Consider the following 24,709-nt stretch of genomic DNA (forward strand, 5'->3'; position numbering starts at 1 on the left):
CTTTTTAATGGAACAAGAGGCATCTTCATATGTTGACAGTTAGAGTGATTTTAGAGTGGTTCTACTGAAGTTTGCGGTGGTTTTATTTTGGGGTTTTTTTAGATAGCATGGATTAAGGAAACACTACATAGACTAGTTTGCCTAGGGTAACACCTTCCAATCAGCATAACTGCCTGCATCTATGCTCCGGTGGAAGGATTAAACCTAACTCATTGAAGACACAGACCTTTAATTTCACCAGGGAGTCCAGGATTAGCACTATTATTAATTTCTAATCTACCTTAATTCCTCTATGCAATTTTACATATGATTGGAAGGGATGGAATAAAGGAACTGAGAAGAATTTTTTTGGAAGGAGAAAAGTTAAAAGAAAGGAAGAGTATAAACTATGAACAAGAGAGAAATAATAGAAAAGACCAAGATGAGAGTAGAGGAAATGGGAGAGAAGAGAAAGAGTGGAAAGAGGAATGCACTGAGAATCAGAGTGGAAAAGGGAACACATACAATAGCAATTAAATAGCCTCATTTTTTGCAGATGGAGTCAGTCAGTTTTGCCATTGATTTTGAGGTATACTGGATCCAGCAGGTAGAGACTGACAGGACAGAATGCAACTTTCTCCTGAGTAAAAAAAATGTTTAGGAAAACTGGCAAAAACTGAGTAAGAACATAAACTACCTCATTAAAGAAAGAAAGATGAACTACTAAAAAGAGGCATAAAGAAAGCAGTAAGTCTGAATCCCTTGAAACTTGAGCAGATTTGGATTCTGAATTCCAGTTTGGATTTCATCATGGGCCTCATTTTAATAACATGCTAAAAACCTCTGTCTACTCCAGCTTCTAGATATTTCAAACCAGCACATTTCCCTTGGGCAGAATCTGAGCCCATTTGTTTTGTCTTACAGAGCTTCCTGTCTGCAATGAGTAAAACAGCAGGAGAGATTTCTCTGACATTTCATTACATCAGAATTTAAAACCCTCTACAGTGGAAAGGAAAGAAGTTGCTATAACAAACATAAGAAATTTTGTGAACTAGGCGGGCTACTACCCATCTGCAGTGTTTTTCTAGGGGTTTATTGTTGATCCTAAAAGAAAAAAAAATTACAAGTAAAATTTACGGGTTAACAATTCTCATATTGCAGGTATGTGACTAATAGTATTTTTTTGTTGCTTACCCAGGTAAGATCTAGCAGCAGTCCCTCCGTAACAAACACCAATAACTCATGGCCTTGCAAGCAGTTCTGACCTTGAAGGGTGTCCTGGCAGCAATATTTGGCAAATGGCTATGGTTATGCTGCAAATAGTACTTAGACACCTTGACCTGCTGGAGCCCAGATTGCATTGGAAAACTGTGTTTGGGACAATTTACTACTTTTGGAATGACTCTCTTCCAGCTCTTTCCCCTCTGCTGCACAGACCTTCAGTGGGATAATTTTCAGGAACTGTGGCTCAGTAACTTTCATTTGAATTAAAACTTCCTGCTGATGTTAGTTCCAGTTTTTATTCAGCAGTGCATTAGGTGGCTGCTTTGGCAAATAAACCAGAAGATGAGGATTCAGCCCACACTCCCACTGAGATGCAGAATAGTAAGTGCACGTTTTGCACTTGGCCACACGAAGTGGTACATCTTCCCTGATCCACACACCCATTTCCTGGTAACAGCTAGTTAGCGCTAACCAGAAGGTTGGTATAGCCTGCTCCTCCACCATCCCACACGTACCCTCTTAACTTTGCTGTTCCAAAATAACAGGGCCTGAGACAAGGTTTGGAAAGCTTATTCTTGAGTTTGTGCAGCTGATGAAAGAAACTTCGCATAAAGAAAAAGCTAATGTTTTGCCAAGGCCAACATTAAGCAAAGGCTTTTCTTATCTAATATGCCCTGGGGACACAAACAGAGAACTAAACAAGTCCTCTGCAATTCAGAGATGGAAAACCAGCTGCTTACTCGAGTATAAAATCCACACTCACTTTGGAGTAGCACAAAGAGAAAAAGGACTGCTGTTTTTAGTACTAAGGTATTTTCCCCTGATTTTCAAGTCTGCTTCTGATTTTACACCCCCAGCCCGGGGCAGAAACAGGCATAGGCGCTAAGGACACTAATTATCAGCCCACTACACTACAATACACTATGTCCCTGAAACTACCACTACAGTGACTTGCAGATTTCATAACTCAAGCTTTAATTTAGAGTACTAAGCAAAAGCTCTGCAAAAAGCAGGTGCCTATCAGTGCCTCTTTGGTACATGACACCTCTTTTTCAGCCAGATAGATGCTAGGCAAGAAAAGTTTTGTTATAGTGTTATACGGAGAGATTTGACTTCAACAAGTAGTCTTTAATACCTGCAAAACCAATAAAAGACTCTAACATCAAAGGCTGTGAAGGGCTTCAGTATTGTTTTACAAAGATTAGAAAGTAATTTACTCTTCATTTAGGCACCCTCTGTTGAGACCAAGACCTGCAAATTGCCAGATGAGCCCGACAGCTCCAGCTGCTGGTGTGCGAGGTGAGATCCAGGGAGGCAGTCCGAGCTGCATGGAGACGAAGGTTTTGTACTCTGAACTGGGAGGATCCCAGAGCATGAGCAAGGGCCCATGAAAAAGAGGTGAATTATCATTACATTTCAGGTCACAGAGCTGTATTCATTTTGTTGGATTCTAAATCAGACACTCAGTACTGCAACAATATGATAATTGAGTGCTGGTAACTACTATAGATGGAGTAAAAGAAAACTGTTAAATAGTAGTATTACAGCAAAACCAAGGAACTAGAGAATACAATCTGCTCAAGTGAAAACACAAGCTTAAATGATAAAATGTTATCTATTTGTCATATTGCTTACCATTTTCAGCAATAGCTTCCAGGGTGAAATTCTTATTTAGACCACTACAAAAAGAGTGGAGAAAAGTAATTTAAAACCTTTTCTAGGCAAGAACAATGTGAACCAGAAATGTACAAAGATATTGACTAGGAAAAGGATTCCTGTCAGCATCAGTCCGTCCATCATTCTCTCATCTCCTCCTTATGACCCTTTTCTTCTGCAAAGCCATTAATAGTACAAGGACCACATACTCGGCTGATTCCTCAAACATCCTTAGCTGCAGAGAAGCCAGATTACTGATATTATTTTGACCAGTCTCTGTGGAGGTTTCTTTTCATTTGGTGTTGACCCCTTGTCTAACATGAGCTCCTTAAAATTGGTATTACGTCGTCTTTGGTGTAGTGATGTGGTAGCTATAATTGCACTTCCTTGGGACCCATTGATACACACACTCTATACCAACATGTACAAATGCCCAAGTTACAGGTGAGGAAGAAGAAAGAGCAGGAGAAGCTGAGCAGAGTGACTCAATACACCCATGCCTTACATTTTTTTTTTAATATAGATTCATCTGAAGGAACAGTCCCTCTCTACCTCTGTTACTTCACAGTCATCATAGGCCTGGAAATAAGAAGAATTATAGCCCTTCTCTTCCTTCTAAAGTGATGAAAACCAGTCTTTTTATTAATATGAACTTCAGGTTTGTCTGTAAGTTTGCTTGCTTATTTATCCCGACAGGTTTTTTTGACCCCTGGAATGCCTTCTAGCAAATAATTCTGCAGGTTAATCATGTGTTGCATTAAATAATTCAGCCTTTCTGCTAGAAGTGTGTTGCATTTATTTTGTTTGTTGTCCCTTTGCTCTTATACAAAGAAGCAGACAATGGGAATGCCTGACTTTCTCAGCATAATTCATCTATTACACCTGGTAAGCTCATCAGGGGACTTTAAAAAATAGCAAGAAAATTTAAAAAATATAGCAAGAAAAATAACTTTCCTAACCTATAAGCTTCCATTTTGCTTTTTAAATCCCCTGAGTGCAAATATCATTTTCAAAAGCTTTAAATCATGCACACATGTGAGTCAGTTTTGTTTGTGACAAGCTCCTACCTGACAAGTGGTCGTAGCTGAACCACCAGTAAGTTTGGTTTAGATGTATTCACCTCCAGCTGAGAGACATCAAGGTTAGTTATGTTTGTTAAGTTCCAAGCTCCTGACTCCTGAAGAAAGCTCAGCAGATACCTGGTAGCTTCGCAGTCAACAGCTGGCAAAACTAAACATGAAGAAGACTGAAGGATTTCCTGTAATAAATTTATCAACAGCTTATTTACTTGCTTAATAATTAAAAACAAACCTTTTTTTATTATCCTAAATTTAATATTCAAGATGAGGAACCACCATGGTAAACACTACATGAGTTCTCACCAGCCTGAGGCTGGCTGCAGGCTGCTCCTGGAAAAGGGCACTGAAGGGACACTTGGGTTGCTTTTATTCCAGCAACTTCTTAGGGCAAGAAGGCACTCAGTGACATCAAATTCTTACCGTCCTTTCCACACCTGCAGGGGAAGAGAGGATGTAGAGGTTCTTAGGCTGAGAATGTATTGGGGGAAGACAGGTTAGCCAGAAGCAAAGCTCACCAGATGACCACCTAACAACACCCTTGCAGGTGAGAAGGATCAGTGTCAGACACCCCATGCTTGAGTAGCTCTATTCAGTAGAGTCATACTTTGCATAGTAAGTACCCTTCCTTTGTGTACATCCTGATGGTACAGCACATGGTACAAAGCGTCTAATTTGTAACTACTAATTAAAGAAAGCTACAGGTTCCAGGATCTACAGAGCCTCCACACACACACAAGCAAACTTCCTGCCATGTACTTCCTTTCTATTCAAAATACAAATTATAAAGCTCAGGCTGAACTGGTTCAGATAACCAAGCATCAGGGTATGTATCACTTCATTTGTAGTTCTCATAGCTGAGTTTCTGATGCCAATACTTGAGTGAAATTAATTTTTTAAAAAATATCTTATTCTATACATTTCAAACCTGCATAGTTGAAAAACATTTTCTCCAAAGATTTCTCTTGATAATAAAATCCACTTGAAATACTCAGGGAAAGAAAATACAAGGTGGATGTTGTAGTCAGAGTCCAACTCAGTCAGCCTCACACAGAGCACCAATTGTTGCAGCACAATCAAACTAGCAGACCGCAACAAGGCTTTACCATTGGCTAGATCTACTAGCCATGCTGTTTCTCCTTCCTCCAGAAGTCAGACCACACCACTCCTCCTCCATCCAGCCCCCTCTCTTGCCATCCTCAGGGCTATTTAACCACTTAGTGGAATGAGCTACAGCTGCACATCGTCCATATCAATCAACCCACTGCCTTCGAGGCAAGGCCACAGCATATTATTGATGCTAATCATCACACTGCCTTCATTCCTCTACAGATGGAGACTTGAGAACGATCAAAATTAATGCACCACAGAATTAATGTGAATATTAGAAGGTGGTTTTTCTTTGAGTCCTAGCTTACAATTTGTTAATTTTACTTTCCCATTTTCTACATTTACGTCTAAATTGAGTCTGTCGCTTGATCCAACATTCATATATTCAAGTTGTTATAGAGTGTCTCTCCCTCTCTAACTGATGCAAACGTTGTGATGTTGCTAACACTTTTCTCCTCCTACTCTTTTTCCTTGTCTGTTCTCTGACTGCCTACCACTTTTCTGACCTGCTCTGGTTCTTTCTAATTGCTCACATGTGTTCCTTCCTAGGCAAAGGCTAGCTATTTTCACATTTCTATAGATGCTCATAAGGGAGGATTATGCAGCATTGTCTAATTTGCTAGACTGATAGAAAAATAACTGCAGAAATTAAAATAGAGCAGAAAGGACTGATCTGCTTCACAGGTCTTTGAGTAGCTTTTAACAGTGCCTGGAAGGAAAGGATGATAGATTTAATTTTGGGTTGTTTGGATATGTGAATTTAGAACTAAAATGCTGAGAAATAGTTAATTATTTTATTTTATTTTCAATATTTTAATCCCTTTCCCTCTAGCAGCATCCAGAATGGCAGCAGCCACTTCTTCCAAGGATATATATTAAGCAGATTACTCATTTATTATAGAATGAGATATAAAATGCATCATTACTGAGTAATATCTGAATTGTGCTTCTGCTTCTAACCAATCCTGCACTGCCATCTGTCTCAGCCTCCAGCCATCGGTATTCAACCATCTTCCACCTGAAGGACAGACACAGCTGGCTATCTACTCATTAGCCTCAAACAGCCATTCTGCTCCCATGCCTCTTGTTTATCCTTGACATTCAGCCACTGCACACTTGTCTTTACAATACCCATATGTTGCTTTATGCATTTTAGGATTTCAACTACTACGCGTGCTCAAAACGCAAGAACTCCAAAAGAGGGTGGAGAATGAAGGGGACTGCTGAGAAACACCTGATTTTGCATTCTGCTAAAAGACTAAATAAAGGAGGTACAGCCACGTCGTAACTAGGTAAGAAAGAGGGAGAGGAAAGAAAACCTGTTATTGAGCTGTCGGTCTGATAACAGAATTTCCTACATCAAATGACAGAATCTATAACCTGTCTATGGGCAGCTTATTCTGATTATTAGTACGTTTACCTCCTTTAGTGTCCCCTGAAGCACCTTTCCTGAATGAAATATTACATGTAACTTCACTCTTGGATTACATATATTGCTGTTCAGGTTTTTTGAAGGTAGGTGTAGGATGATTCTGCACACATTTCTAGCCATCCTGAAGCCAAGCTGCTGTGCTATGATAAAGCTCTGGATTGGACATATTTGCCCAGATCTGTTTTCAGTGTTACATTAACCGCTTCGTTATACCTAAGCAATTTGAAGCTGGTATGGAGTAAATTTAGATCTATCATTAAAAAACTCTTGTTAAAGTCTTTGTTAAAGGTTCATGCATCCATCTATAAAAGGTTACGTAGCTGTACTCATTGTTCTGAACTATTTTATGTTTGGCATCAAAGCTGATAGACAGTCCTATAATAATAATTATTATTATAATAATATTAGCTGGGAAAGACTCCTGTGTTGGTTCTAGAAATATCTGGGAACCTACACCTGAAGTAGGCAGGCTCTTCCATGCAAGAGATCTTTTAAATCTTCATCCTTTACCTGTGAGTATGTAATTTAAAATATTAAAGTACTGTATTTTCTACAGCATTGGTCAATGGGCTATCTATAAAGAAGAAAAATCTGTTCAAACAGATTTGGAAGCACATCTGTTTCTACACAGTGATAACTGCAAAGAAAATTATCATTGCATTTTAACTTTCTAATTACTATTAATTTTACAGACTTTTACACTGTAGCTGCGTTCTCCAAATGTATGCATAATGCTATATATTATCACTTTAATGAAAATTGATCTGATGTACTTTAGCTGGTAAAATATGTTGCAACTATGGGAAGTATTGTTGAACAAACATCCCTACCACTGTACTGTATGGTGGGAAAGATGACACCAGGGTGTTTTTTCAAGGGTTACAGACAGATCTGAGGAACTATAGAAAAGCAAACCTGAAGTCCAAGAATGGAAGGAACTATTCCAAAGAATCAAATACAGACTATAGCAGCAAGAAAGGATTATATTGGAAAAAAAGATAACATGGCTTTTGCTGAAAGAAGTTGTACCTCACAGTCCTGCTGAAAATCTCTCAAGGAGTTGGTAGGCATGTAAACCATGAAGCTCTAGGTGATACAATGTACTTGGATCCACAAAAGGCACTCAGCAGTCTTGAAGCAAAGACTTCCAGAGAAATCAAGCTGCTTTAGCATGAGAGAGGCAGTCTTCACATGGAGGTAGGTGAAGGATAGAGATAGCAAGCAAGGGGCAGAAAAAAGTATCTGTTACTGCACTAGGGTCTGTTCTGTTCTATAGGTTCATAAATTATCTGGTAAAAAGGCATCAATATTGAGCTAATGAAATATGCTGATTATGCTGATTTATTCAACATAGTAAAGACAAGGGCTGACTGATGAACTGTAGAAGCAACTCCTAGTACAACCTCTTGGGCAACAAAGTACCTGATGAGATTCAATGTAAATTGATTTCAGCAGAGCACAGGGTAAGAAAAACAACAGTAATTTTATGTACACAGTAACAGATAATAGACTCAGAACCAAGTGTTAGCCTTCAGTAATGAAACCTTAGAAGGCACACAGCTCTGAAAATGGCAATTCAGTGGCTGCTCATGATCAGAATTGAAGAATCAAATATTAGTGTTTTTTTTTGGAAAAGGCTAGAGAACAAAGCATCACCATGCCACTTTATAAATCCATGATGAACTTATATCTTGATTATTATGCAGTCCCGCGTGTCCCTTTGTCAAAAAATAATATAATAAAACTGAAAGAGGTAAAGAGAAAGGAAATAAAGACAATCAAAACTATAGTAGGACCTCTGTACCACATGTGACTAAATAGTCCTCCTTAGTCTATGAGCACTGAGTGAGGATACAATGGAGATATAGAACCACGAATAGTAATGACTTACAATAATAATTCTGCAGCTGCACAGCTGGCCACTAATTGGAGTGTGTTACCATACACTGCAGTTCTAAGGAGCTGAGTATTGCTTGGGGAAAGCCGAAGCCAATATTAAAGAAAAATAGTTCGTAGGGTAGGTGAGTACTTGATAGAAAAGTTCCCCAAGTGCTAATCTTTGTATTTTATTATTTAATTTAAAAGTTCTTTGAAAGTTTAAGATAAATTATCTGCCTACAAGATTCCTTTTGTATTAACTGGAAATAGAATTCTTTTATTGCATACAAACCCATTGATCCCAAAAGCTCAAAACAGCTGCTAATGTAGCTGAACACATCTAATATCTGCAAATGTCTCTGTGGTTTACAAGCCTATAACTATTTTACAAATAACACTTTCATCTTGGAGTACACATGCTGCTACACGCACATATACATTCTAACTGAGATCTCCAGTTTAGGTTTGTGAATAAATTTGTATTTCTGAAGTTCAAAAGGAGGATACTCAAGTGACATGGAACATCTATTATAGCTTAATGAATCACTTGTATAGTATGGAGTGTGAAGGTATAAAAATTTGTGATTATGCAACATCAAAGATTCTAATTTCCCCAGTGATAAAATTCAGACCTGAACTTCACCTTGTCCTGTGTTCTGTGAATATTATGGCACAGTCTTTCATAGCATGATTAAGAACATATTTCTTTTCCAAAGTAGCTCAAGTGGAGTGCAACTGAACAAATTTTTGTAGCCTCTGTTACATCCAAGATGGAACTGGATCATTTTTATAATGATAGTTTCTGGCCTTAACAGCTACAAGTCTATGCAACAGATATTGACAAAATTCTCCATACAGACACCTAGGTGAAAAAGAAATATTTAATTTATACATCTCATTTTCTTTCATTCAAGTTACAGCACTTCACCCCCACAAAACTATGCTAGAAAAGTATTAAGATTGCCAAGTCAAACACAACAAATCTAGGAAGTGCTGGAGTTAAGGTGAGCAATCTGTCAAAAGAAACTTTCAAGTTTGAAAGAAGCTGTAATGAGAAAAGGTTTCTCAGCTCCAAGAGAGAAACGGACCAGAGGCAAGGTCAGAAAGCAAACAATTACTGACATTTATTCAGCTTGTTGAAAACCTAGGTTAAAAATCTTTGCTCTGCCAGATACAGACCAATCTTTGTCTGTACAATCATATGGTACAAGACAATTCTTCCTTTAGCTGAGGACCTCCTCACTAGTTCTCCCTAGTTCCCCAGTCCACTCAGTCTACCACTTGATTTCTAAACCTGACCACCTCTGGACTCATCTCTAGCCTTTGGCTATAAGCTCTATCTACAGTGCTGATGGAGTCCTGATTACAAGGCAAAAGAAGAAAGTTTTAAATACTGTAATATCCCTCCTCTTAAACACCCAAGGCCTACCTAAGTAAGACTACCACATCATTAGGACCTTGCAATGCCATGTGTAATTTTCACACAGCCACTGAAATCAAACCAGTTTTGCAGTCAGGCAGCAACAAAATTTGCTCCAGACACAGCCGTGCATAGATTCTAAACCCAGAGAAGATAAGACATATCAGAGAAGTACAGTACATCTGCCTGTGGACACAACTGCTGATCCTTATACTACAAATTAATATTGCTTCCATCCATTCCTCAGAAAACTCATGTACATACTCTGAATAGTGGTTTTTATTCCAGCACCAGTGTTAAAATGCTGTTATATATGGCAAAGAGATTAAGATCTCCAGTGTCAGTGACACTAGGAAGACAGGAGGTTCTTAGTATAGATGTAGAGACAGGTAATGTGTGAATATTTATGTATTTAATTATACATGCAGCTTGCTGTGTGGTGCTTGGGAGTTTACACTTCCTTGTGTGCTCTGATACCAGTTATGTTACTAATAACTCTGTTCATCCTGCACTGCCTGCAGGAATGCCTTTATGGCTTCCACGTGTGAACACTTAATTTGTCTAATTACAGTTCAATATACTGTCATGTAAGTACAACCATAGATGCTGTGCACAAAATCTGTAAACCTCCTCAGTGAGGACAGAAGTTGAAATTGCTGACTGGCTGAGGAGGGGTCCATTTTAGATTCTGTGCCTGGAGTTTATTTCAAGTTACTCAAGTAGTACAACTTTTGTTCATGAAGATTAAAGCAATCCGGTATCTAGGCATATATTAACTACATTCAAACACAGAACGGTTAACTCCCTGCAGGAGCTTCAGTTTCTGTGAAAATAAAATGGGTGCTCAATTCTGAAAATCAACGATAAATAATTGATTCCTATAACCTCTTTTCTTCTCATGGCTTCAAAACAGGATTTTGGGATGTCAGTCTTGAAGCTTGTATTGTTTTTTACAAACCAAAATTGCAGCACTTTTAGGAACAATTTTGTCAGTTATGATGAACTCTGAAAACTTGATCTTCAGAAATAAAATAGCTACACAACACACTTTCTGCAAAGTCAGTTGATTTCCTTTGCCCATCTGCTTAAACTGGAGTAATCTCAATAAATAATTTAAATAGGAAAAATGCTGTAATTCAGTTTAATTTTCCCAATTACTGTCTGTTCGCATCTTGCTTCATCTTTTTTTAAATTTTGAATACTGCATATAAAGAAATAAAAGAGAGAAATGCTTGCCTGAACATTTTGAAATGGGTTCTTGTTACCGTAGGATTCACTGAGGTATGTGAAATCATCTATGCTAAGCTGAAAAACAAAAAGAGTTGATTGGTGAGAAGTCACAGCATCTCATTTCAGTACAGACTTGTACTTGGCACTGGTGAGAGAAAAGGAATTAATGTTACATACCGTATCTTGTAGGAATACGATGAGATGTCTGGAATTCTGGGTAAAAACAGGTTGCAAGAGTACAGTCAGCTCCTGCGCTGACACAACGTGTCCTTCATGCAAAGCAGTGTCTGGATTACACTGTGATCTAAAAAGAAATTTTATTTTTTTTCTGTAAAATTTGTTACCAATGATGACACCTCTTCTGTTTTTAACTATGCAGCAGCAGCTAATAATATCATCATCTTTGGATTAAGACCAGGCTTACAGTTCAGTTTACTTCCATTCTACTCAAGAGGAAAAGAACTTGCCTGTTTACGCACATTTCACATTAACTGTGTTACAGCAGGAATGAAATTGGTCCAATCAAGATAACTGTCTCTCTCTACTTTTTGTTTGTGTACAACAGCACAGTTGCATCTTTCAAAAAAAATAGCCACTAAGTGAAATCAAGAAGAATATGTTTAAAACCTTCAGAGAGGATTCCCAGAGGAATTCCCAACTCCAAACCATTTTTCAGTGCTGTCAGACATCTTGGTGGCCAGAGAGGAGTAGAACTCAGGCTAGACTACAAGTTGTCATAAACCAGTATTTGTTCAAAAATGTTTTGTTAAGTAAAAGTGGCTTTTCATTGTTGGTGTAAACAATATGATATCTTATAAGGTTTTCGTGAGGAAAGAACCGTTCTGCAGAACCAGCTCAGAAAAGCCACCTTTCCAGATGTAGGAGCTCTTCTGAACAGAATGTCTCAGGACACCAGGAAAAGCTTAGGATTCTTTTGCCAAACTGTCATTAAGAGGATAAGACAGAGAGATAACTCATCTATTTAGTTTTGCTGGGCCAAAAAACAGTTATAGACAAAACAAGAGGTGGCATTATTCTTTCAACACCTGATTGGGATTTTAAGAGTATGTAACGTGGGTCTGTAGGGATTCAATTTATCATGAAAATTTTGGTCCTAGGTGTTTTGACTAAGGTAAAATTGCCATTCTGTAAAAAAACCCAGAGCTTGAAGTATAACCTCCCATTTTCCCCAAACATGCATCTGTTGCTAAAGCCTGAAAAATCAAGTACTCTGGACCCCTAATTGGTTCTAATTACAAAGAACAGAAAATAGAGAATTGCTGTGTGCTGTAGCATCACCTATTTTATGATTGCAATTTAGTGACTGAAATGCTGATTACATTTTCCAACCCAAAAGCAATTCAAAAATTACCCTTGAACACCACGTTTTTATGAATAACAATCTTTGCAGTCTCTATAGATGGAGGCAGAACAGGGGTGATGAATGAACACATACGGGGGGTTGATGTTGTTTCTTGGATAAGGAAAAACTGTATTTCACTTCAAGAAATTCCAGTAATCCCAGTGATGATTGCCAAGGGTGAATCAAAAACTTCAAAAAGCACCCACAGCAGAGATAAAAAGCATGCCGTCCTGCAGTACTAGATACCTAGGTCTCCAGATTTTGGGGTTTGGGGGAGTGTTAGAGCAAACCATACATGTGGAAAACTTTCAGGACAACATGCTCCAGATGTTAAAATCAAATTCTAGTAGATCTTCTGTCTCAGTTTTCAAGCTTAAGAAGTAAATCTTGTTGTTCAGGAAGGAAATTTTTGTCTAATTGGTTGAAATTACCATTTGATATTTTTAGTTTTACTCTACATCTTCACTTGTTAGTTAATTTGTGCTTGGAAATCCACATTCACTTATATTTATGAAGTCCAGTAACTTAGAAATTGTAACAGACTTGCCTCAACTTTTCAGAAAAGTCAAACTTCATGATCTCAAATATTTAATTGTAATCTTTAAAAATATTTGAAAACACAAAAACTCCCAAAGATTCAGAATGACTACTCAGGAACTTTCTGCCCTTGTGGCCAAGAAGGCCAATGGGGGGATCCCGGGGGGCATTAGGAGGATCGTGGCCAGCAGGTCGAGGGAGGTGATCCTGCCCCTCTGCCCTGCCCTGGTGAGGCCACATCTGGAGCGCTGTGTCCAGTGCTGGGCTCCCCAGTTCAAGGGAGACAGGGAACTACTGGAGAGGGCCCAGCGGAAGCTACAGGGATGGTGGGGGGACTGGAGCATCTCCCCTGTGAGGGAAGGCTGAGGGAGCTGGGCCTGTGTAGCCTGGGGAAGAGACGGCTGAGGGGGGATCTTGTCAATGAATGTAAATATCTCAGGGTTGAGTGTCAGGAGGATGGGGCCAGGCTCTTTTCAGTGCTGCCCAGCGACAGGGCAAGGGGCAATGGGAACGAACTGCCACACAGGAAGGTCCATCTGAATATGAGGAAGAACTTTACTGTGAGGGTGACAGAGCACTGGAACAGGCTGCCCAGAGAGGCTGTGGAGTCTCCTTCTCTGGAGACATTAAAAACCTGACTGTACACAGTCCTATGCCACCTGCTGTAGGTGAAGCTGCTTTAGCAGGCGGTTGGGCTAGATGACCTCCAGAGGTCCCTTCCAGCCCTGACCATTCTGTGATTCTGTGATTGCATGGCCACACCAAAATACTAATTAAAGGAAAAGAAGATAGATTAAGAGATGTTAAAAAATGGCTTCTGTGAAAGGAAATATCTTGGTATATTTATTTCTAAAACTAACTCAATAAACCTATTTGGTGCCTAATCTTAGAAAAAAATTAAGATTTTGAGAGCTTTTGGGACTTGCAATTAAGAATAAAAGGTAAAAGCACATGAAATAAAAGTAAGCTATTTGCAGCAGCACAATGGCAAAGGCTTTTGTTGTGAACTGAAACCTCAGAAATTTAATGATCCTGTTCTATAGCTTGAAAAGCGCCTTTTGAGAGACCCTTTAGCTTCCAAGCAGTCAACTTCAGTAACTCCAGCATCATCATGAGAAAAATAAATCTACACGTTGGTTAATAATTCTATTCTAATGCAGCATTTACCTAATACTTACCTTCAACATATTATACATGCATTGATTTTGCTTCATTTAAAGTAGTTTGCTGAGCACTATGCGTGGCATCAGGCAAGGCTACACCCTTCACTGAGCGGGCTGCTACTGTCAGCTGGGTGCAATAACATTCTCACCATGGTTCAGATGGGAGATGTCGGTATGTTTTATTAGCTGGTTTACTGTGCATTGCGGAGAGTGCATCACAGGTACACTGATGGTGTGCTTTGCTGTGTGCAATGAACTGGTCCACCCATTTGAACTCTTCACCTCAAGTGGTCAGCAAGAGATCAGTAAGGGATGGCATAGGATGAAACAGGCAGGAGGCCAACACACGGATCTATTGCTCCCACAAAATTTTATGACCAAAGATGCACAGCCTTGTGCAGTCATCTGCATGCCAAGAACATCAGACTTAACCTCGCCACCTTAGAACCGTTCTGGGGTCCTCAGCCATGAGGGCTCACGATGATTAGCATCTCTGTAATGTATGTGCTTTCCTGTTGGTTAAAAAGGAGGAAACTTAAAACTCAGCTGCTCTCTCTTTTCTCCAATAGTTAGACAATGCACTAAAGAGAGGAAAGAAAGCTTAGCTTGGTATTTTGCTGCTTTCTTGTCCCTAAGTGCTCTGGCATGACAAGTTTAAGCATGCAGATTCTTCTCTGACCAGTGTTCTTTCTAGGTGGGACTGGGATTTGAGCACTTGTTCTTGATGGAAGCAAAGATTTCAAGGTTCCTTGTATCTGGACCAGAAGGGCAGCTGCTAAGATAACAGGACTTCTATTATGCTAACTTTTGAGCTTACATTTTTGCTTTGTAGCTGGCTTCTGAACTTTTCCCTACAAGTTAGTCTTGTTAGTTGTCTCTTTGAGTCACCTTGTGATTACCGTATAAGAAATGATACTTACTCCTACACAGCAGAAGTAAACTGGCATGCATGTTAGCACACAATATCCCCATGTAAGTCCATTAAATGTACAGCTAAATCATTTTTCTGTTCCACTGTATCCTTTTCATATTCCGCATACTTCCTGCAGATTTTTCAGTAAATTCCTTTCAATTTTAGGAAATGCTGAAAATGTGCTATTTGACATTAACACCTTCTCAAAGTTACTTATAATCTGGATTTGCCAGAAAAGGATTAATTTCTCAATATAAGCATAGCATAAATGAAGGTAGTAATATATTTTCAGTGTCTGTAGGCAAAAATCATTCAGGAAACAAACACATGAGGGGGCAACAGCAAAAGCAAATTTTAACTCCTCAAGGTCCCTCTCTAATCTGTGGAGGGAATTAAATTATTAAATTATTTCCAAATGGCTAAATCAAGTTTCTGCTGTGTATCATATGCAAGAGGAACCTGTCCATCTCTTCTGCTTCAAAAAGCGACTAAGGGATACTAGTTTAAAGGCTAATATAAGATAAAGGTCAGTTTTTCCAGGCCAAAATTATCTGGAGAGTCTCCACCGATATATTACTATCCCTTTGTGAAAAGCAGGACACTGTGACTTACTGAGTTATTCCCATTTCATCTTTCTATGAAGTTCAATGGAGAAAGACTGTTGCTTGGTAGAAAACACTTATTTTTCTGAAAGTAGAGATCTGCATTTTTCTTTCTAGAGGAAAGAGCTATTTTATTTTCTAATGTCCCTGTAAAGGTTTATATCACACTCACCTTATGCTTTGTACACTGCATGTGTTTGTCAGTCGTAGCTTTCATCTGTATCTGACACCTAACATTATCTTTAATAGCATGATTACAGTGCAATAATAACGCCTAAAAGAGAGACTTTGAAGTGTTACATTCCTCTAATATACTTGTTCTGAGACACAGCTTTACAAACACTGGCTAGTTCTAAAGGAGACCAAAATGTATTATCCTTCAACTATTCGACATCCAATCCTACCCAATAACCTGGGAGATGGTCATGGAATAGATCAGTGAATTTTAGCTTCTGTTGAACAACGAATCACTGAACTTTTAAATTGGTGGGGCATGTTTCCCCAAAGCGAATAGAAATCCGTTGGTAATTGCTGCACTTTCTAAGTTACCCTTCCTAAAACTCTTAGTAGTAGTCTCCAGATTTTGTAAGCCTGTAGATCACACACTGCAGAGCACCAAGATGTAAGTCACAGAGTTAATGGTTAGCAACCAGGAGGGAGTTGCTGTTACTGTTTCTTTATTTCATAAAATAACATAAATCTTTTCAGTTGCTTCATTGACTTTCACTAGAACTAATTTCTGCCCCACAAGAACTTCACCTTTCAAAAATGCAAAGGTCATGGTGGGAGGAACACTTCTTCCAGAAAATGTTCTGTTTCTGAAAACATGAAACTGGTTCAGTCAGGTCACTATCTTGATTTTCGTGCTCTGCATTTGCGTAAACCTGAACAACCTGCAGTAAAGCAAGCTGCTACTTGCATCTTGGTGGAAAGTTTGCTTTTATGACCACATAGGATTAACTGATAACATTTTGCTTATATTGACAACAGGTGTGTTGTTTATATAAACTAGGAAGTAGGTCAAAGGAAGCACTGATCTTTTCTTAGACTCTTAGGGTCACTTCTACCCTAAGAACAACTCTTTCCAACATTTACTTTGCTTTTAAATACAGAGGCTTAGTACTCATGCACCTCTGTCATAAAGAGGTAAATTGATTAAGTATTCTGAATATTAAAAAAAAAGCCTTGACATTGAGACATCCATTTATTTCTTTCAGGGGGAAAAAAAGAGTCAAAGTTACCGAATCAAACTTTATAAAAATTTGAAGATTTCTATATGCTATGGCACCTCAAGGACCACAGATTCAGTTTCTGGAAATGCTTAAGAGATGGGTAGACATATGTCAAAGCTGGAATTAATTAGTGCTGGGAACAATACAATGTCCAGGGTATGTATGAAAAGAAACACAATCAATACCTTCTGCATATCTGTTTTCCATGGCCCTCAATATTACAGCATAACACATAAAAAAAAACCCAAAAAAACCAAATCCAAAACCCCAAAACAAACAGAAAAGTAGCACGTTTGTGCATATGGCACTATACACAGAGAAAGATCTCCTGATGAACTTAATCTCATTCCTGATGTTCATAAAATTTTTGAATCCTCCTATTGCTGTCTTAAAATTACCACATGAAGAAGCAACAGAAAAAAAAAAAAGGGGGTGGTGGTGGGGTGGTGGATGGAAATTAACAAGATTTAGCTCTCAGATTTAAATCTTAATAATGTCACTTAAAGACAAGAGATTTACGCTGGGATAAATGAGAGGCAGAATTTAGTCTAATTTTCTTCCTAGTGACAGCTAGATAATTCAGTGTCTCAAACGTGTTGAAGAATGGTTCGAGGCGTCATGAAAAGTAGAGTGAATCCACCGCAACTAGCTGAGAGGATAATTACCTCCCAAGAAGCCATTGGTTTGGTTCGTTTCTCAGTTTACAGAAGAGCAAACCACAACACTCCGGGAATTAACAAAGCAATAAAGATACAAAAGAATGAAATCCCATTAATTCAGACTTGACAGGAATTGATGACCAAAGGAGTTTGGAAGCAAAACTCCACCTGCCCAGGCACACACAGCTTGGTCATGCCAGCAAACGGACCCAACAGGAATCCCCATCACTGCAGCCCCTTCTGTTCATCCTTACAGCAAAAGTGAGGGTTAACCTGTGCACCAAAGCTATCTGTGGTATAGGAGAGCATTTTAGTTTAGCTTTTTAAAAATTATTTTATTTTATTCATTAGAGAAATTAATAAATACCCAGCTGAGATCAGGCCTGTTAAATTAGGTATAATACATATGTGCTTGCAGAGGGTATGAGGTGAACTGTCCACAAGAGGGTTTAAAATTTAGATAAACTAGGTTAAGAATACAAAGGATTTAGGAATTAGGAGGAGAGTCAAGTGATGTACTCGGGCCAAAGCACACCTTAGGGAAACCTAGGGTCACAGCAGATCTGTTGTCACCTTCCCACCCAGCACAGGATTTGCCGTTAGCCCTTCCTACCAGTCTTGTGATCCCATAAGCCCCTCAGAAGCCTTTTCTTACAAATCTATGACATTGGCTTACTGTATTTTGGGGCAGTACTTCCTAGGCGAAAACCAGTGTGTATGCCCTGCAGAGACAGCCTCATGAGTAAGTGGCACACAGTCTTCTGACGATTTTATATATCCAGTACCCCACGTGAAGCTACTGCATTGCCCAAGCTGCTGTATTTCTGGAAATCCTCAGTAACTATATAAAAACCTTAAAGTCTGCATGAATAAAATTCCTGGGGAAAAGGTCTGTATCTGGCTCTTTCAAGACAGTTCAAAGTCTTATTTCATAAGTATAGCAAACCCCTGCGTTCACATGTGTCTTTGGATCTGTTGACACTCTGCAGTTGTTTCTAACACTGATGTCTACACACACAGCAGTGTATTCCATTAAAAAACCTGCACTGAAAAGAAACTAAAGTGAAAAGTCAGGATTCAGGAGTCAGGAAATGCAAGGATTACGGTTGCCCAGAGAGTTTTTGGTCAGGTCCTTTTTGTGAGACTGTCTTATGTTGTGCCTTTAAGTCATGACGTCTCCAGCAGTGGAGTTCAAGGTTGCCTTAGGGTGAATAAAGCATATCTACTTCAGATTTGAAAAACATGGATTTTATTTAACTTTTAATGCCCAGCTTGGAACACTAAAATTATAAATAAAAATGGGTAAATTCATCTGTTAGGTTGTTTGATTGCTGAGAGGCAAATTTATTTATTGGGGAATTTTATTGCCCAGAGGTTATTTACCAGAACTGATGACATACGCTATATTCTGCACACACACACAGCCACAGCACAAGCAGAGATACCGTTTTATTAGATTTCTTACCTCTGAGTTGTCCAAAGCAGCATCGGCACATGGTCCCCTGACACAGACGTTTTGAACAGCACAGTGAGCGTGCACAACAGCAGGGCTGAAGCAGCAGAGTAGAGCTGCGTCATGACTCCAGGGCAGCGTGCACGGAACTGGCCAGCTGCAAGGGAAAGTCTGAGCATACAAACAGCTGCGCTTCCCGGTTCAGTTGCAGCTATCCGGATTCAGCCAGGCTGCTGGGTGAGGTTGCTCTCTAACAACACTGAGAATTTTCAAAACATGGATTTCCTTAGCTTGAAGCTGGGAGGTACACGTATTTTTTAATAACTTTCAGGTTCGTGATTCAAGCAGCTCATAAAACTCTCCACAGTATAAGCATTGACAGATCCCTCTAACATTCTAGTACAAGGGAGAGTCATGAAGTCCAAACTCCTGTCCTGCTGTTTTCTAACTGCCTGATAACTGCAGGCTGATAGCAGAGTTGCTCAACTTCAAAATGGAGTTTATAGAAAAGTTTTCTGTACTGTACAAAATGTATTCTGCAGAACTTCTATCTTCTTCCCCTGCTACATATTCTCATGTCCCTCAGCTTAGCTCTTTCACATGTACTGAGAGCTGGTGTCACACATTTGGGTGTTGACAGCTTTGAAATCTGCAGTAAATCTAGCCATTGCAGATTCCAGCAAGAAGGAAGAGAGTGAGAAAATTGTATGTTTGGAGTGTATCCACTGAAACATGGAATTGTTCAGCTATCTTTCGCATGCAGCAGTGCTGTCCCAAAAATCAAAACCATCAAAAGTCAGGAGCAAATTATAATAACTTCAGAACCTGACATGACTTTAATCAATTTCACAAGTCTCATGCAAGATCAAAATAGCCATGGAGAATTTCTTCATGCTGGGAAGCAAATTCCTCTGGCATACCTTTTTGCTGCTGCCAAGCTCTGAGCTGTTTCTGCGCCTTGTGACTACATTAGGCAGCAGCAGTCACTCCGCACGTGTTCAGCACAGGGCACGGATGCATCTTCACCATCAGAACAAGATGTTAGGGATAATACACAAAAGGGAATTGTTAGTTATGTTAAACCAAGTTCTGATAAAAGAAAAATAAGGAAGCACAACCAAAATTGTAAGAAGTAAACAGATGTCACAAGACATGCACTTCTGAATCTGAACACACATAGCTTGATTAATTAAATCCATTTGCCTTAACTCAGAACATGCTGTTTGAGGCTGTTGTCTAATGTAAGGCAATTTGTTCATCACTTCAATCTGAAATCAGATTTCTGAGGCAAAAATAATAATTTTGAGGGAAGCAATAAAACCAATCACCTACATGTTGCTGCTCTTCTCCATGTTATCTTTACGTAACACCGAATATAACTCTTTAATTGCATTTTTTCCTCTTCTCAGAGATGTATTAGAAAACCTTCGTCTTCCTTTTCACAAGCCACTGTTTGATCCTCTGTTTTAGGGCCCGTATAGTTAAGACACCAACCCAGAGCACAAAGACAGGGTAGAACTGGAATGCCCTAGGGACAATTTAGTATGAGTTGGAATAGCTCAGTCAACACAAGCAAAATACTTTTTAATTCTCAAAGTTGTTGACTTTTCATGGTATCTTCCAGAAGGTGAGCAATCTGGTTTCTCACATAACTGTCCAGAACAGTCTTGCCACTTTTTGTGAGCATCTCCTGTTCACAGAGCCGATCGACTGCAAGCCTTCCTATCTGCTTCTTACAATTAATGTTCATACAAGAAATAAAGATAAATTGAAGGTCAGCATTATGTAAATCAAGCACATACAATGTGGTTGCCCACAGGATGCTAAAGGAGTCACAGAATTTCCAGCAAAACTTTCAGTTTTGCAGAACCTGCTAGATTTGCATTGCAGTTGGCAGTCTAGAGAAATGGTGCATTACTATTACACTTTTATTCCACCAAGTCCACACCTTCTTAGATTGTGATTCCCTTCATTACTTAGCTTGCGCAATGCAGAGATCCTTGCTTTGCAAAACAGAGCAAGAACCCAGCACATCTTAATATTCTTGTAACATGAACCAATAAAGAATAGGTTCTAGTGGGTTTCCTCCATTACTAATACAGTTGATAAATATGACCAACACTGCCAGGACTTCCACATCAGAATAAACCCTCAACAATCTGATATGAATGTCTGGAAATCAAGACACACAAAAAAATATATAGTGTTGTACAAATAAATGTTGTAACCTGACAGGAACCTCACCACAACAGAAAATTATTCATTACTAAATATTTGACAATTCTATACTTTTTAAATGGGTGACTAGTGCTCAAATCTATTATTACAGAGTATTTTCATAGGACTAAAGCATTTACACCGTTTCAAAAATTCTGTGGGCACGTGCAACTTCTTTTACAAGTACATATTCAAATGCTGACACCCTGGATGAAAAGCCTAGGTCATGTAAGAGATTCCCAGCTTCTTGCATCCAAAACGGCTGACTTAAAGTAGGTTTATGAAAATAAAAGAGAAGCTAATACAAGGGAGAGAATTATGCAGGAAAGGTATATTGTCCCTGTCTCTTTGCAGCTGGCAATATCTCAAAAACTACACTATCCCTTGGCTTAAGCTGGATCTTTTAGAGGGTAATTGCACACGCTAATTATAATTGATATTATATTTAGATAATTATATCAATATAAATATATAGATATAATATATAGATAATAAGATGGAGCACAGGTGGGGGGATACTCTCCATATTCTGCCTTATAGAGACAGTCTTAGAACTTTTTGAAACAAAACCAGACTGTTTTCTCTCAGATTACCATACTACTTATGAACAAACTTTTAACTGAAAACAAACTGAATTTTCCTTTTTAATGATTCTCCACAAACCGCAGTCTGGGAACAACTGAAGTCAAGTAAACTTTGAAAAAAGGAATGAGAAGAACCTGTTGAATTTAATTTGCCTCCCTCAGTAAATTTGGCTCACAAATGCATCTGCATATATTTTCTCCTTTTTCTTTTTCTCTTCACTCCTAAAAATAAGTATTTTTTGCAAATCGTAAGAAAAAATATATGTATTGCAAAGACACTTTTCAAAAATACTCCTTTCTTTCATTTAATTAAAATGAGATGAGATCACAGTGGTTCTTTTAGCTGTAAGCAGGAACCTAAAAACATTTTTGATTGATGTCTGCCAGTATATACAAAAGCACACAAAGTTTACTGTTGCATTTTCCATAGGGCTTTTTCCTTGAAAACCCATAGGTGATCTTGAGTCCAGCTTTGCGACTGCTTGTATATGGAGTTTTTTTTAAATCCAAAACATACTCAAAATACTGAAACTCAGGCTACTGTGAAATCATTATGAAACTGCAAGAAGAAAAAATACCCCTGTTACCACGTATCTCCACTTAACTGAAATAACTTTATTAAGCGAAGCTATAATATTGACATACCATGTATTTGCATTCTACTCCTACTCATTTCTCTGGATTTATACATGGTTTCTTTTACAATTGTATTCCTATCACATATCCTACATATTTCTTATCCTGTCAAGGCTGAAATATAGGACTCATAAAGAACTGAAGAGAAAAGACCAAGATGGTAGAGGCTTAATTTCTTTGGCTTATGAATCCTTTTCTTAAAAAAAAAAAAAAAAAAAAAAAAAGTAAATTCTCTCAACTTCAGAATTCTACATTCTTGATGTAAAAAAAAAATTGAAAAAAAAAGGAAGTGTGAATGCCAGACTTGTGTGGGATGATGGTAAATTTAGGACTGTAAATCAGGCTAAAAGGGATGACTGTTGTAACAAGGACAATTTATAGTGCAAGATAAGGAAGAAGAACTATCTATAGATAGGTGATAAGTGCCATCCATTTTGCATGCAAATTTGATCCTTAAGGAATAGGTTTGGGAGCTAACATGGTACTACAGTAGCATATTAAAGAACCTCTTCCTCCAGCTCAAATAGACATTCAAATTTAAGTTCTTAAAAAAAAATTAAAAAATAAAAAATCCAAGATTTGGATGGTTGTTGTTTTGTTGGTTTTTTTTAATCCCGATTACTATTAGTATCATTTCCTATCTAAAAAGTATTTTCCATGTGCCCAATACTGGTCAATAACTACTTTTCTACCCTCACATATTTAATTTATAATAATTTATTATCACTTTTAACAATCATTTTATTACCTAAGAAGGGAATTAACGCTTTGTTCATTGGGAGAACTTTTTGGGGCAAGGAGGCGGAGGGAGAAATTACTCTGAATTCTTCTTCTTTTGAGACGTAAATAGAGAAATTCACATCCTGGAAAAAGCATGGGCTTTCCTCTTGGGAGTGGGGAGGCAAAATGTGTGTGCTTCTTTGCAAAATTAACATATTAACCACTTGTGGATGTGGGAAGAAAGCCAGAACTCTTCCTTCTGGAAATAGATTACCAGTGGTATTGAAGGTGGGTAGAAGGCAAATTTTGCTTCATATTTGAAGGGTCTTGCTCAAAAAAAAAAAAAAAAAAAAAAAAAAAAAAAAAAAAAAAGAGTCCTGTGAGGTAAGCTGCAGGTGTTAACTGGCCATGTGTCTGTGCTAGCGCAGAAGGAGAAATACAAGCCATACGGACCAATTCCCTGGGTAGTAAGTATCTACATCTGGGAAAGAACTGAGGCAAACCCAGCGTTTATCACCAGTGTTTTAGGTGTGTGGGCTCCTCATGGGTCTCAACCTCTAAGCTACAATTGAAGAGACTCTATAAGCCTGTTCTTTTAGCCACTTTCAGAAATGAAGAGGCAAGGTTAGAATTTCACCTTACAGTCTATTCTTTGAAGAGGCACTGACACTTTGCAACCATTTGCTCTCCTTATCCTGGAAAGATTTAGGCTCCAAGTCAGAGGCTTTTTTACCAACAGATTCCAAAACCATCTTCTGAGTAACTCCCTGGAATTCAAGCAAAGATGATGAGCTGTGCTTTTAAAGAATTTACTCAGTTCTAATAGAAACTGGCAGATCTGACCTGTTATCTGAAGTTTTCTTCTCCTGATAAAATGCAGTGACTTCTCCTAGAAATACAGTACTTTTAATGACTGATCTTTTCAGTCAGCTTTTCCAGTATTCACCACTGTCTGATACAGAGAATGTTTTCATTCTTCATACTTGTCCAGTACCTTTTTTAATATCATTTGTAAGCTACACAAACAGGTGAAGCAACACAGTAACTAATAGAGAAAAGTTTTAAATTCATACTTTTTCAAAACATAATACAACTATAAACGCTATGCCCAAAACCGAGTAAAACTTAATTGATTTTATATTTAGTAATATCAACAAAACATTTATGATGTAGCAATTAAAGAAAAGTAACATGAAGAATTTTAAACTGATTTCAATTATGCTAGATTTAAAAAAAATTCTTATCCTATTTCTGAATTATGTTGGCTTTGCCCTAACAAAAGGATACAATTATATATCCAAAATATTGAAAATATTTTTTCCATTTTTCAACAACTCTTTTTCATTGCATCTTGTCCTCCGAAATATTCAATTTCTATATTTTTAACAGCCATTTTTGGACACTAACTTGAAGGAAGACATTAATTTTCACTTTGTACAGCTTGTATTTTCTTTTGTGTACAGCCACGTCCCAAATATTAGTCAAGTATCCAATTCATCATAATTGCAACACAAATCTTTAACTATTTAGACAAGAGCTTTCACAGCATGATTAAACGGCACTGCCATTATCAGGGACTACCTTACAGACTTCTGTATCAACCAAAAAATGTGTGTGTGTGAGCA

General features: G+C 38.3%; 1 protein-coding gene across 1 annotated transcript in view; it reads right to left on the minus strand.

Annotated features, from left to right (window-relative positions):
• Window positions 1-22,565, minus strand: part of ATP6AP1 (ATPase H+ transporting accessory protein 1) — a 63,427-nt gene extending 40,862 nt beyond the window's left edge. Inside the window, exons 1-5 of the mRNA XM_080393960.1 lie at window positions 18,940-22,565; window positions 11,183-11,309; window positions 11,012-11,080; window positions 3,927-4,117; window positions 2,839-2,882 (exon numbers count right to left, since the gene is read on the minus strand). Of these exons, the coding sequence (XP_080250086.1) occupies window positions 2,839-2,882; window positions 3,927-4,117; window positions 11,012-11,080; window positions 11,183-11,309; window positions 18,940-19,106 (598 nt within the window). The 5' untranslated portion in view covers window positions 19,107-22,565. The remainder of the gene's footprint in view (window positions 1-2,838; window positions 2,883-3,926; window positions 4,118-11,011; window positions 11,081-11,182; window positions 11,310-18,939) is intronic.
• Between the last annotated feature and the right edge of the window lie 2,144 nt (window positions 22,566-24,709).

Source organism: Falco punctatus, assembly GCF_963210335.1.
Source record: "Falco punctatus genome assembly, chromosome: 6".
Classification (NCBI taxonomy): Eukaryota; Metazoa; Chordata; class Aves; order Falconiformes; family Falconidae; genus Falco; species Falco punctatus.